Raw genomic sequence first — 15,238 nt, 5'->3', positions numbered from 1 at the left:
CTATTTCTATGGAAACTAGAAGTAGAAATTGTATCATGAAAGATTTTTCGTGGATAAAGATCGATGTATATTAATGCGGATATCCGTGCAACATAAAATATGTATGCCTCAATAGCAACAAACTGAAGTAAAATTGTAGTTTGTTTTCTTTATAGTATGTCTAACATGTCGATGTTAATGTTGCAGCTTTCTTAATGTAACTTCATCTACACATTTTTCTCATAAATGAACAAAACCCGCAATTTATTAACTATAAATATCTATATTAATCACCGGATTGCGGATTTTATGTATTTATGATTAAAACGAATCCGTACAATTGAAGACAGTAGAAAGATTTAACGCACACGAGCATGGATGTATAGTCCTCACGCAACAAGAAAGCGCCTTTGTGTTTACATCCCCTCTCTTACTAGCTGCCCCACTGCCGCAGCTAATGAAAGGGGGGATGTAAGCAAAGAGATGCCTTCTTGTCGCGTTAGGACTATAGTCTCAATATAGGACTATACTCTCAACTGATCGAAATTATTCAAGAATGAAACAATTTTCTGTCTGATTTCTATTCGTTGCATTCGCCGAAGACCATTTTTACTTTGCATAAATATACGCAGTCCATTAATCACTATCTCTGCCAAATTACTTTCCACAATTCGTTTAACGCTACTTCCCACTAATTGTTAGAAACAGTTACATGCATGTGTGTAACGTGCACTTACATTACAAAGCGTACGACTCGCATAACACGATTGTGAGAGATAACGTCGAATTTTCTGCAAGTTTATTGATCATCTTCTTTTCACATACACGCATACACGATCCGTATCATGGTTGACAAACTTTTTCTTTGTTTCGTTACAGCACGTTTCGTATACTTCGGCTACAACGATTGAAGTGCCGCTCTAGATAAAATCAGTATAACTCGGTAAGCCGATATTGATCGCCCAAAATCTCTGGATGGAGGGACTTAATCGATACGTGATTTTGTACAATTCATGAACTGACCTCGGCGTTATCGACTTCACGGATTACAGATAAAACACATGGATATTCATCGAACAAATATATTACAACTAAGAAACCATTCTCCTAACAAAGTTTCTTTTTTACACAATTTACAACGGGGGAAACACTCGAAAGCGTGACTTTCTTCTATAATCGGAACAAAGCTTGCACAGAACCTCTAGCTATTTTCAACCGACACTTGGATACAATTTAAAAATGTAGAAAACCAAATCGGAACACATTCTAAAAAGTTGTGAACCATCATCGAGACGAGAAAACACAATTTTATTACAGATACTCACCCAATCGGCATTAAGCTACGATACCAAATCTCAAAGAATGTAAGATATAACCTGATCTTGCGTAAAAAAATATTCATTAAAATATTTATTCTCCTCCTAAAACCACAATCGTGTCTGACGTACAACATTCGATACAGAACGGTCTTTAGAGAAATCTATAATGCACAATTAACGAACAATTTATATACTTTAGACTGCAAAGCTGATTCGTCGTTCATTCCGCGGTTTCGTACAATTTTTGCGATCATAGTTGAAACGAGAACTCGAAGAACCACAATCGTTTCTGTGTTTTAAAAAATCGATCGATCTCGATCAAATGTTTTGTGGAAACTTGATTGCACTGCACTTGCTACGTCGAGAAAATCATGAATCATAATAATGTAATCTCTGATGCTTGCTTCGTTTCGCTTCTCAGACCGGACACAACGCATTCCTTTTGTTCTCTTTATTGTTGTCCTTAACACTCCAAAATCTGGTATACCGTGGAAAGAACAGTGTCGAGCCGTCGTACGTGTTTTCTTTTCGTTTAATGTTTCTTTCACATACAACGTGTAAACTTAAAATATTCACAATTCGTTTTTTTTTTGTTAGTTTTGTCATCCTCTGCTTTGTTTTCTCGTTCGTTATCCGCTAATGTCGTTTTTCGTTGAATTGTTCTAACTAAACGGGTTCGATCCGAGCGAGATCTATTCTAGACGTAAAGGATAGTTTACAACGATCATTTGCTTGGATCGATCAGCTGCGTCGATTCATTGTTACAGACAGCGTGGGCGAAATGTAAACAACGGTGACAAATTCTTCGATTTTTATCGTGGGTCGTTCACTGAGTTCTGCGCGTTGTTTTGACACTTTCATTGTTGGCAGTTATCTAATACGGTCTAGGTTCATTCGAACAGTTAGCTAATTGTTCTTTCAATACATTTGAATTTTGTAGTAAAAATTCGTAATAAAAATCTATAATATCGAGTGTCGCATGCGAGCGATAATAATGTTTGACTAGGTTTTGAAATTCATTTGTACTGCGACGTATTAGAAAGAACTGAATTTTACTAGGATTTTTAGAATTCCAAAGCTTAGAATTCCGATCTTTAGACTAAATTGCAGCTTTTTCTAGTTTCGGGTTAAATAAACATCGATTTCGTAGAAAATTTAAACGCGCTAAAAGTAAAGAACAAATAATTGAGAATTTGAGACAACGTTGGTGGAAATTTTAACTATAGATCGTTACTTAACAGTACATCAATGATTGAGGCTTAAAATTTACTTATTCGATCGTTTTGCACTTCGATTCGTATTTTTAAACAAATGCGTCGAGTTAAGTAGAAATAAATAATCTTACGAAGATTAAGAATCGAGAACTTTTTTTACTGAAGAATTGAAATAACGATTATATACGAATATATAATACACATCTATTTAAAACCTATCTTTGATTTTAATTGATTTCTCAATTTTTAATATATATTAATTAAATTATACCTCTCGATACGAACACCATAATATCATATTATGGTTTTTTTTCATGCTTCTATACTCAGAAGAAAAAAAACACTAGAGAACGCATAATTATTCGCAGAATTGACTATCTTCATTCTATTTTGACTACAAAGAATCTTTTACGCAATGGAATAAAATTTTACCATATTTTAAATTCCATAAAATTAAAGATTAATAATTCCAGGCTTGGTAAATATTTCTGTAGTCACACAGTATTTTTTAATAATCTCTTACAAGATTGTTTTTTAAAAGGAAGTTATTCTTTTAGATGTAGCACAGCCATGGAAAAACCTGTCGCTAGGCTTCTCTAACAATCGGATTACACTTTAAGACATTAAACAATCCTCGTATAAACAGTTCATTACAATTATAACGAATCTTCTAATAAATAAAAGAAATATCTTCCTTATTTCAGATTTCATAAGATTCACATTCTGATTACTGGCAAAGACTTAAAAGTATTTCAAAAATCACAGATCAACCATTCTGGGCTTCCTATAGCTCCTAATAATTGCTTTTAGGATTATTATTTAAAAGAAAAGTGTCGGACATAATCGAGTCGCTGAAATAGAATATCGACACAATTCCAGTAAAGACAAACCATGCATTATGAAAACAGAAATTCGTATAAAGATGCAAGGTCTATTGAAAAATTGCGAACTACATTTTACGTTGAATTTCTCTAAACGAAAATTCTCGTCGCAAAACTATTACTACAATAATAAATATTTTCCATTATCAGAGATAAATTGAAAAAAAAAAATCCACAGAGCTTAGTGAACGACCGAATGAAGCAGACAAAAGAAACAGCACTTTGCTTTGCGGTGTACAATGATTATACACAGAACGATGCACCTTGCCACGTACAATCGAATCGTCGTAAGCAAAAATTCTCTACAATGTACACGAAGCTTGCTATGAATTAATTATTGAGATCTCGGATCACGTTCGAACACAAACTTCGAAGTTGATCTTACTATGCTATGCACAATTCGGAACACAATACGTTTTCTCTATTTAACCATAAATTAAATCGTTCGGAAATAAATAGTACTCTCTTTAGTAGTTCGCAAACAGGTAATAGAAAAAGTAGTAGAAGAAGAAAAAGTAGAAATAGAAGAAGAAGTAGTAGTAGTAGTAGAAGAAGAAGAAGAAGAAGAAGAAGTAGTAGTAGTAGTAGTAGTAGTAGAAGAAGAAGGAAAAGAGCTTTCCTAATTTCCGCTTACCTAATTTTCGCTTTCGTTACACGCATTCAGACGAAGAAGTAACTGCAACTAAACGTACAATGGCTCGTTAACAATATTCTTCGCGGCGAGTTTGTCTGAAATTTGAATGATCTTCACACGACGAACTCTCGTTAATACTAAATCTGTTTACGTTCATTTTGTTTCGCAGAAATGGTTGCTGAACCGAAACAGTGCTCGGCGATCTCTCGATATGAAACGTTAAATAATCTCTTCTCGTTATTTAATACATCGTACAATCTTCTGTTTTTCGTTTGCGTATCCGTGTGCAGCCCTCGCGCGACAAGAAGGCACCTTTGTACCTTCCAATGTAAACGACGTAAAGGTGGCCTTCTTGTCGCGCGAGAACTATACTTATCGTTTCGTCATTAACGTCTTATTTATATATACAGAATTATATTACACTCTAGTATGCGCCCCGCGGCATACGTTATACACCGTTAACGAGTAGTATACCTAACGGAGGTGGGAACAGAATCGTTCCGCTGTTAGAGACCACGTGTCGTTAGTTTTGCCAACGACACGGATGTACCAAAAAGGTAAGCACAAAAAGTAAATTAAAATATCGAAACTAAGGTCGAAGGTGCATGCTTGAAGAGTATCGATGGTTCTCGCCGCCTACACTCGTAATTAGAGAGCACTAGACACAGGCATTCGCCTACTCGTTCCGATGATCCCGAAGCAAACGAGACGACGTTCAAATATTGATGCCCGAAACGGATGAAAATGTGTGTCCTTCGCTTATGCTCTAGTAATATAGGTACCAGTTTCATCTACGATTAATACTCGGAACAATATTGTGGTTCGTTCGTTCGTTCGAAATCTGTATCGTTACCAAAGTTGTGCTAATTCAATTTCCCAATTTACATACATTCTATTTCTTTCAATTACATAGTAATTCATTTACATGATTCAAACCTTTTAGTTGACTCGATTACTAATTATTTCGACCACGAGGGCAATTCGAATACAATAAAATCGAAGTGCAATGCAACTGGCATAGAATGTAATTGAAGTACGGTTCTTCAAATTACAGTCCAAAATTTTGATGAAGTCAGGTACATTTTTATATTTTTCTCACGTATTATATATTACTTCTATTCTGCATTAATTAGCTCCGATTTCAATTCGATTCAATTACATCGCAATTCGCAATTCGCAATTTCAATTCAATTACAATTCGAAATTCGTAAATTCAATTCAATCGCATCTTAATTCGTAATTTTAATTCAATCGCATCTTAATACGAAATTTTAATTCAATTACATCGTAATTCGTAATTTTAATTCAATTACATAGTAATTCGTAATTTTAATTCGATTACATCGTAATTAATGTAATTCAATTGCTTTGTATTTTGTAATTACACTCCAATTGGAGATCTGAGTTACGAATCAAAATGTGATTGAATTGCAATGTGATTAGAATTCCTTGAGTGACTCAATTGTAATTCCGCACAACCCTGATCGTTAAACAGATGTACATATACGTCCGCGAAATTGGCGGTAATCAAAGTTAATGAATGGAGGGGAATACTGTGGAATACGCCCCTTATCATACTTGTTAATTAAATTTCTCTCTCTCTCTCTCTCTCTCTCTCTCTCTCAATGTGAAAATCTTCAAAATTTAGACGAAACTCGTTCCCCCAATTATTGCACAGTGCTCGATACGCAAGATGAAACACGTAAACGTAATTAGTAGACTGCGGATCTCTGCGCGAAATAAAAATGTTCTAAGTTAATTACACGAAAAAAGTAAATTGCATCCAGATGAATCTCCTTTTCTCGCAATTTCGAATGAGTCGGAAAATAGTGCAACAGTCAATTTTAATGAATATAGATCATATTCTTGTCGGGGATGTATAAAATCCGCAGTCTAGAAACGCTGGAAAGGGCGAACAATGTTGCAGAAATGATGATCACACATCGATCCGCGATTGTTATAGCGATCGAAGCTGAAAGACAACGCAGTGGACGCCGAGTGCGCTCGCTTATCTTCGTAGACAATTTTGCTCGTTGGTCCAGGAAAATTGTTTCCCCGAACGATCCAGAAGCGATAAATGATAAATGATATTGTCTTTGAGGAATACTATCCGCGCGATCATTGTCGGGCGCGAATCGTTTCATCTTGTTGCAGAATTTCTTGGTTGCTTCGATTTTGAAAGAAATCTGTCGTGTTCCAGAAATATTACACGCGTCTATGATAGATTGCGGATGATTATAGAAACTCTTCGGCGCCGTTTTACCATATCCTAATTGTAACGCGATCCTTGTTAAGCTTATGTGGAAACAAAATGAACCTTTCCGTTAATCGATATTCAACAGTTACACTTAACGAAATTATTATTTTACAGTTAAAGTTAGTGTCAATAAACGACGCGACTTACGGGGATAATACTTGAACCTACGAATAAAAATCTTTGAATCCACTATTTTTTTTTTTTTAATCAAGAGTTAAATGTAACTCTGTAAAGACATGTATGTATATTCTTAAATTCGTTACTATACTGTGAATTTGATGCATTTACGGGTACGTGCAACTTGAAACGGTAAAAGAATTAAAATAATTGTAGAAGGTACTATATTTAATTAGCTACGATTTTTAAAGAAACAACGAATTGTCTATTATAACGTCTCATGTTTCACGTGATCGACATAGAAAATTTGTATCGTGCATAAAGATCTGCAGTCTACATTATTGCACAATTTTCTGCACCCAGTTTTAAAAGACCAAGGTTACTATAGATTAATAAAATCCGCACGCTGCCGATGGTAAATAATAAAAGTCATGGTGAATCGGTGTGATTTCGAAGAATTATTTTCGCGAAAGAACGTCGAAAGAGGAAAGAGAGATATACGCGATCGCGAAGGTCGTTTTCCTCGACGTAGCAGCGATACAGCATGTTCGCGAGCGTAATCGCGAGGACGAAATCGTCGACGGAAGCTTTGTACTAAAAAAAAAAGAATCTCACCGTAATTTCGCCGAAATAAAAAAGAAAAAAGAAACAGAACGTCTCTAGTCGTCGATCATTTGTACTAGCAACGAGTCTTAAAGTGAATCAGGTGTTCGATATTTTCCCTAAAATCATGTTCCAACGGAGCAAATACTGATCGCATTATGGTCGTGTGCGACGAAGTCCGACTTTGTCGTGAGGAAATAAATAAATACGGAGGGGTCGAGACAATACAGAGGAAAAATTGAACTAAGTCGAACGAAAGATCCAGCCATCACCATGCTTCCGGAAGTGTCGAACAATTGTAACGACGTCTATTATATCTAGATTTCCTGCTTAATTAAAACTGGCCACTTTCTCATCTAAAGCTGAACGGTTAACTTGCAGGTGCCTACGTGTTCCGTGTGAAATCATTTACATCCTAATCGCTGGACTGCGGAGTTTCTGGCGGAAATTGCGAAACGAGACAAGAATTTTACGAATCTTTAAACCGCCGTAGCCCAATATTTTTTTTTACCAGTTGTAAACGATTTCTGTAATTCGAGATCAACGAATATGATTTGGACAACGAATTCGAGATTCATTGAAAAATTCATGCACAACTTCTTTGATTAAAAAGTAGAAACAACAGAAGATAATGTTATCACGTCGTGGCTAAAATGAGTCACGCCGACAAATCAGTACGCGTCAATAGAAGCTATATGGAAGATTAAAGAATTTACACATGTTATTAACAATCGATTGAAATTATCAAGAGAACACGTACATTTTTGCGTGACCTCTGTCGCAGGCGACGCGAGAAATGTTCGCGTAAAAATCCGCAGTCCGCTGAACGTACACTGATATAGTCGTACATCTTTGGCTTATTTTTTTTTATCGTTTCTCTGTTTTGCTTTCGTTTAAAAACACCGCGGGATTTTTCTAAGAGATACAATTCGATCCACGAAGGGTATCCGTAAAAAAAGGTGAACCTTCCGAGCCTGTTAACGTCGAGAGACCCGGGCCTCGAGTTTCTAGATCCTTAATTAGTGTACCCGAAAAAGTTCTGTCGTATTCAAACCCGCCGACGATTGCGTGCTTATGGTTATTGTTGGATAAGTTACTCTTTTACCCGTGTTTCCGATTAGAAGATCGTTTGGTTAACAGGTCGAGATCAGTGTTATCCGTCTGAGAGATCATCTTTGTCCCAGACACCCTAAACGTAGAAGTTTGGAGGCTAGCTCGATCGTAAGGAGGATAATACTTTAGCGTAACGTCGTCGGCGCGATCGACATCGCATTTCCGAAGAAGTTCTCGGCGAATTGATTCGAAAGTGGCCGATAGATCGACGCGCGACCCCTTGTAATGAAGACCTGCATCATTAATCAAGAACTGTCTCTGCACGAAGCGTGCCTACCGGTGCTACCGAAGCTACAGTTTGAATCAGGGATTGCGCACAACCGAGAGAGACCTTGAGAGTCGACCTTTGAGAGCAGACCTCCCTGTCGATGCACAGTAATTGATCCTCGAGCGAGGTCTGCCTTCTCGTTCCTCTACGAACGGAGTCCTAGATCGTCTACGAAATACCTGTCAAGTTTTTTTGGAACCTTTGAACACACTGAGTGAAGAAACCTCCTACGTCCGAACGTTTTAGCTTAGAGGAGCCTAAACACATATACGCGATCCCTAAAACCGAATCTAACGCGGCTACCGTTCACGTCGTCGCGCTCTCGAAACTAGCACATTCAATAAATAAAAAGAGCTTCGACCAGACAGATAACTGGCCGGGATAAAACGGGACACAGGTGTACCGTTGTCGAAGAGTGCACAGGTCAAAGTCACTTGTAATCTCGCGTTGTTTTGGCTGTCCAAGATTTTTGAGCCCAAGAAAAGAGAGCGAAGAGTTGAGAGGGAAAGAAGATTGTACAGAGACTGCCGTGTTCTAGACTCGCCGACCATTTCGGTGACTCTTCGAGCGGCCATTTTCTTTCGACAACGGTAGACAGGGGTCCCGGTGTCCGCGGATTCTTGCGCGCGTACAATGCAAGAAATTGCTTTATGCATATCGATATTATACAACACACGTCCAATTATCATACGCATTATGAATTCATGTGATCGAAGGTTAGGATGAATATAATTACCGGTGAACTTGCACCCGATTCGCAAGATTTGTAAATCACAAATCAACGGAAATCCTTCGAATTCAACGGGATCAACCTCGTAAGACACTTTAAATCGCTATTCTTGTGAGTATCGCGGAAGTGCGTGCAACCGTGACACGATGCAGGCGTGATCCTTTTTCTGTACACCTTGGGTCAGCTGTCGATGTGTAAAATTAATTAGTAATTGTACTATCGATGAGCGCCGATGGAAAAATATCCTAAGAAACCTGCCGTGAGAATGAGCTCGAAGAGGGACAATGAGGTCACCGGTACTCGGATTAAAAAACTAAAGAAGTATAAAAAAATCCAGTGCCGAGAGCACACAGAGCACAGATATTTCTGATGCTCGAAAGAAGCATCGACGACGACGGATTTGTCGTTCCTAAAGTATTGACCTCAACTGAGAACCGAGAGTTCTCGTGGAGCTCAATTGTTAAACGAAGAAGCGTTTTCGTGGAGCTGAAAGGTGACGAGCTCCAAGCTACAGAAGAAGCGCTATTGCAGCTTCAAAGACAAGGGGACAGAAACTTCCATCTTCGCGGAAAAAGAAATAATAGCACTATGGATTTTTGCTAAGATTGAACGAAGAACTTGTGTAACACGTTGATTCTGCTGAAAATTTTCACAGCAAGTTAGTTATGTTTCTAGTTGCAACAGTTCTGTCTCCTGGAGCGACATCGTAAAAAAGAAAAACAGCTTCTCGCTGGAAAGCGACACGAAGAAGCATACTGACGACACAGCTGGAAGAGAACAACCGAGCTTCCAGCTGGAGGAAAGGAAACTCCGTCGCAGACACGTGGGATACGTGTCGTCGAAGGAGCTCGTAGCTCTGCTTGCTCATTCTTTTAAAAAAATGTTCGTTACGGCACAGATACTGGAAATATGGAACATTAATATAGAATATTATCCACGTATGTTCCACAATTTCAAATGGTCCTACTGTGAATAGTCTCCGAGCAATAAGAATAGTGTGACAAATTTTCATTCCCACCTCCGAAAATTAACAATTTCAGATAGGAAAATAATCGAATATTTAATGAGAAACTGTTCTAGAATTCATCAAAGTCACCATGTTATAACCAAACATTGTCCCGTGAAAATGACGCATAGAACCACCAACCGTCCCCGAAACCTTTAGCGACTATAGATCCTGATCCAGAAATGACGATTTGGGATGAATGCTCGAATTCTCGAAGAATCATAAATATTTTCGCAAGACGGCTTTCATGGAAAGCATTTCGGTCTCGGCGTGGCATAAAGAAGATAGTAAACGATCTCCGGGTGACAGATTTATACGGCGGGGTGAGGGAGGGGGCGGGAGGAGTGTATACGTATTGTGCAAACTGAAAACCGTGACCTAATCGCGACCGTGCGATTCTCGCGCGATTTCAACATCTGCATCGTCCGAATTACGTGTCTAAATCATACAACCAGCTAGAAACTAGAAAATCAGTATCTTATTGTAACTCATGTATGCACCACACGGACAGCGCCCATAGAGTGGACCGAATTAGCTCGACGACGATTCAGAACTGTCGAGGAGCCAAAAGAATAGTTATGAAATCGGTTTTAAACCACAGACGGAGTTGCTTTTTGTTACATAGGGATTTCGTGTTCGTTTGATCGGTTCGAACATGGCGCATGCACATCCGGTAGAACAGCCTTGCCCTCGTTACCTTGAAGATGTCATCCTCCCAGTATCCTGATCAATTTCACTCCTGAATCTACTTCTTATCCAAACGAGTATACCTCTTTAGAAAACATTCTCGAAAAATACCAGATCTCTTCGCCATAATCAGGACACTTTGATGGACCGAGGATCTAAGCAATCATTCGCGCGCTCTCTCTCTCTCTCACACACACACACTCTCTCTCTCCCTCTCTGTCAGCTATTACGCTTGATCACCAAGGTAACGTGATAGTTTGCTCGGGAACCAGGCGAGTTCCCGGGTGGAATTCTCGCTAGTCGGCTCCGGTGACTTGCATCAGAAGAATATAGAGGGCAAGGCTGGCCCTAGGTACATCCATGCAATCCTCCACTCATCTGCGTTTTTTCTGCCTCGGCCTGTTGCCTTTCTTGGGGATAGCTACCGAGGGGTTCGAGCCGCTGTCTACGCTTCGTTCGACCACCTCGCGGCTCGAGAAATCCCCATCAACGAACACGACGTTCGCGTTCAACTCATCCGAGGAGTTCCAGCGCTTGGGAGCAACCGCTTGCTCGGAGTCGCTCCTCTTCTCGGGATCCCTCTCCGGCTCCGAAGAGTCCTCCTTCGAGAATGCTGGGTCAGCTTCTAGGACTCCGTCGTCTTTGTCCTTATCAGTGGCTTCCGGCTTGGGGGATCTCTCCTTCTTCTCCTCCGGCTCGGCGGGGCTGGAGAGGTCCACGAGAGGGCAATACAGAGGCTCTTCGACTGTGTCAGTCTTCGCCGCAGCTTCAACCGGCTTGGACTCGCGATTGGAGTCGTTGTCCAGCAGTTCGGAGAGGATCGTCGACCTGCGGACCTTCTCCTCGATGGCAGAAGGCAGCAGAGGCTTCGGCTTCGGTTTCGGCTTCTTTACAAGCAGAGCTACGAGCTCCTTCGAGGACACGTATCCCACGTGTCTGCGACGGAGTTTCCTCTCCGCGTCGTCAATGTGCTTCCTCGCGTCGCTTTCCAGCGAGAAGCTGTTTTTCTTCTTTACGATGTCGCTCCAGGAGACTTGCCCCGAGGATTCTTCAGTGTCCTCTTCTCCGAGCTCTCGCAACTTCTCCCGAGTCGAGGACTCGCTCTTCCGAGACTTCTTGTCGTCGGCGTCCTCTATGCTAAGAGCTGCATCGAGGTTCTTATCCTCGAGCTTCTTCTTCTTGACAATGTTGCTCCAAGCAGAGTCTTGACCAGAATCCTTGGAGTCCGTCTCAGCCACGGCTTCCCGAAGCTCGTCGATCACATTGGCCACCTTCTTTGACGAAGAGTCGAGCCCTTTCTTGTACATAGGGTCTTTCTCAGGAGCGCTGCATTTGGCGGGAGCTGTAGATTCCGCTTCTTCTATAGCGTGGAGCTTTTCGTCTTTCAGCTCCACGAAAATGCTTTTTCGCTTGACAATAGAGCTCCAGGAGAACTCTGGGTTCTCTGGTGAGCTCATTTCTTTAGGAACGACAAATCCGTCGTCGGTGGTCTTATTAGCATCGGAAATATCTGTGCTCTGATTGCTTTCGGCACTGGATTTTTTATACTTTTTTAGTTTTTTAATCCGAGTACCAGTGACCTCGGATCCGGAGAGGATTTTGCACTCGGGAGTGGTCGTGGGATCCGTCAAGACCTCCATCTCGGCCTTCTGCAACGCGTCTATGTCGATGATCTCGATCTCACCGGGTGATCTTTTAGGAGCGACGTTGGAAGGGGATGTTTTGTTTTGACGTGTCTTGATCTTCTTCAAAGGACTAGAGTTCTCGGCTCCAGGGTCTTTCGCAGGCTCCTCCTCCTCCTTTTTCTCTTTGCTTTTCCAATTCTCAGCGGGCTTTATGATCACAGTAACGTCCGCAGCCATGGTGTCGCTCTCAATTACTACCACATCCTTTGTTTTCTTCGAACTCTTCGATTTCGTGGACTGATCCTGCGTCTCCTTTTTTTCATCATTGCTGATGTCAGGCATAGCACAGACGTCCGAGTATTGGACGTGCTCGAGATCATCGTCGGAGAAGGTACGCTTACTAGCATTCGAGTCACGATCGCTTTCCTTCTCAGCTTCTAGCTTCAGATCATCGCTGCTCTTCCTATCAGAAGTCTCGATCAGTTCCGAAGTATGTATGTACTCTAAATCATCATCGGATATAGTGTTCTTACTGTTTTTTCTTTGCAGAACTGGCGAAGGGTTCTCACAGTACAGACCGTGCCCACAATTGTCACCCTCGCAGCACTCTGCTTGCTGCAGCTGAGTGATCTCGGAGCTCTGAATGTGCTCAATATCCTCGTCAGATGGAACCAGAGTATTATCTTTCCCACAGCAAGCTGTCTCCACTATGTGGTACTCGCTGGAGCTAAAATCATCAGTCGAGTCTGATGGAGGATACTTGTAGGCATCGGAGTCAGCTGCGACATCCACCTTAGGTTCCTCCTTTTTTTTCTCCGCTGAACTCTCAAGCTCCACGATCGGTTCCATCCTCTTCTCAGACTTCTTGAGCTCAGCCTTCGCCTCTTTCTTATCCTGCGCTGTAGAAGAACACTTAGCCTTTACTTTGGACTTGTTATCCTTCTCTTTCGACTCCTTCTCTGCAGCAGTCTTGCTCTCAGTACATTTTCCTTTAACCTCCCCAGCGTTTCCAAGCCTCTCATCCTTCCTCCTATAACAGTTCTTAGCATCCTCACAGGAAGTGTCCTCGATAACAATACTGTCCTCATGCTCCTTAAGAACGTACTTCTTCACCGAAATCTTGGGCTCCACCTTCTTCCCCGAAGAAGAACCTCCATTCTTCTTCTTCGCTTCGCTTGACCTCCTGCAGTGCGAGACGCCTCTGCGAGCCAGCTTATTCTCCATTAGCACGACGCTCTCGTCGTCGTAACTGACCACGTATTGGGCCTCAGACATGCTCCTCTCGTGTGCTTTTTCCTCCTTCTTGTCGAATCTCTTGCACCAGGCAGTCTCCTTTGCCCGGGTCATAGGGCTGCTGGGTATCTCGCCTGGTTCCACGCACAAGCTCAAGCTGGTAGGAACATCCCTGAACACCTCTTCCTTCTCAAAATCTATGGAGGTACTGCCGGCGGGATTGGCAATCGCTGCCATCTCCACACAGAGCGCTTTCCTCTCCTTAACCTCGTGAATGTTTTCGTCGGGGACACTGTCGATCGCTGGCTCGCTCGCCGAACGCTTCTCCGCGCAGATCTCTGTAAGATCACGCAGGGTCTGGCTTTCCTGGTCCAGGTCAAGGTCGCCGAGCGACGCAGGACCCTCCTCCGCGCACACGCTCCTCGGCGGCTCCGGCACGTGGCTCTCCTCCGCGGAGTCGAACTCCTGACTGGAGTTTACGTCCTCCTCGTCGGCCGACACGGTAATCACGGTGCCAAGAGGGTTGACGACTTTAGTTACCGGTTGACCCACCCTCTCAAATACCGATCGCCTCCCTAGTAACAGAAAAAGCCATTGGCAGGTATCAATAGCGAGAACTTCTCCAGTTTCGTAAAAACTTTCTCGTTTTGTTTCATTCATTTCTTTGGTCTTTGTGAGGTTGCGTGTGTTGGGACTAGATGTTTCTCTTGGTAGTAGTGGAATGTCATATGAGAGGGGTAGTCGTGAGAATGAACGGAGAGTGTCGTGTAAAGGCAGAGTGGTAAAAAGAGCTTTTCTAGGATCTGTTGTTTTCACACTGCACACCACAAAGACACAAGCCTCGTCGCTTTTATATTCTTTTTGCATTCTCGGGGTTGAATGGTACAAGAGAGTAGCACTGGGTGCTTGTGTAGTTATTCGACGTTGGAAATGTTGCGTGAATTAATAAAACAAAAATATAAAAGAATGTAGAGAGATACTCTTACAGAATTAGTAGACTGTCCTCAGCCTTTATCAAAGTGTTCACTTCGACTCGGGGGATAAATGTTAAAAGAGACATATACATTGCTGCTAGTAATTAGAAGTATATATATATATATATATATAAAGAGAGAGAAATATATAATGAATATAGAACCTCATTACAAGGGAGGAAAACGGAGATACCTGCCTCTGGCCAGTTCTGTATCCACCGCATACTTATAATCTAACAATCATCCGTCACCAAATGCAGAAAGCGCAGCCACTGCATCTATTGATAGACGCTTGTGCTCGCAGGCATTGTTCCAACGAGATGCCAACAGATTAGTATCAATTACACGCCGATTTTTTCTTTCAGCAACAACGCGAGAAAGAACTTTCTAACGGTGTGGTATTAAAGAGTGTGAACGATCGACATAGATAGAACTGTTTCTCCCTGCGGAGAGCAATTTCATCTATGTTATTTAAGTGAATTTATACTGCATTCAGCAGGAAGATTCTTCGATTGTAAGAACGTGTTACAATTCACGTGAACTCGCAGATGCTCAGAAACGTATCGAATATTTCGGATTATATCTAATAAATGTTTTA

The 15,238-nt window shown here is 41.3% G+C and overlaps 1 protein-coding gene across 4 annotated transcripts in view; it reads right to left on the bottom strand.

The window, feature by feature from the left end:
• LOC117219144 (uncharacterized) overlaps positions 1 to 15,238 on the bottom strand; it is a 34,524-nt gene that overhangs the window by 12,360 nt on the left and 6,926 nt on the right. For 3 of the 4 annotated variants that reach the window (XM_076522805.1, XM_076522807.1, XM_076522806.1), the window contains exon 11: positions 762 to 14,241. In XM_076522805.1, coding sequence (XP_076378920.1) covers positions 11,183 to 14,241 — 3,059 coding nt within the window. In that variant the 3' untranslated portion in view covers positions 762 to 11,182. Of the gene's footprint in view, positions 1 to 761; positions 14,242 to 15,238 lie in introns of those variants that run through there. The other variant, XM_076522808.1, reaches the window with a different exon arrangement.

Source organism: Megalopta genalis, chromosome 6, assembly GCF_051020955.1.
Source record: "Megalopta genalis isolate 19385.01 chromosome 6, iyMegGena1_principal, whole genome shotgun sequence".
NCBI lineage: Eukaryota > Metazoa > Arthropoda > Insecta > Hymenoptera > Halictidae > Megalopta > Megalopta genalis.
Note: the sequence above shows the minus strand (reverse complement) of the source record. Positions and strands in the feature narration are given on the sequence as shown.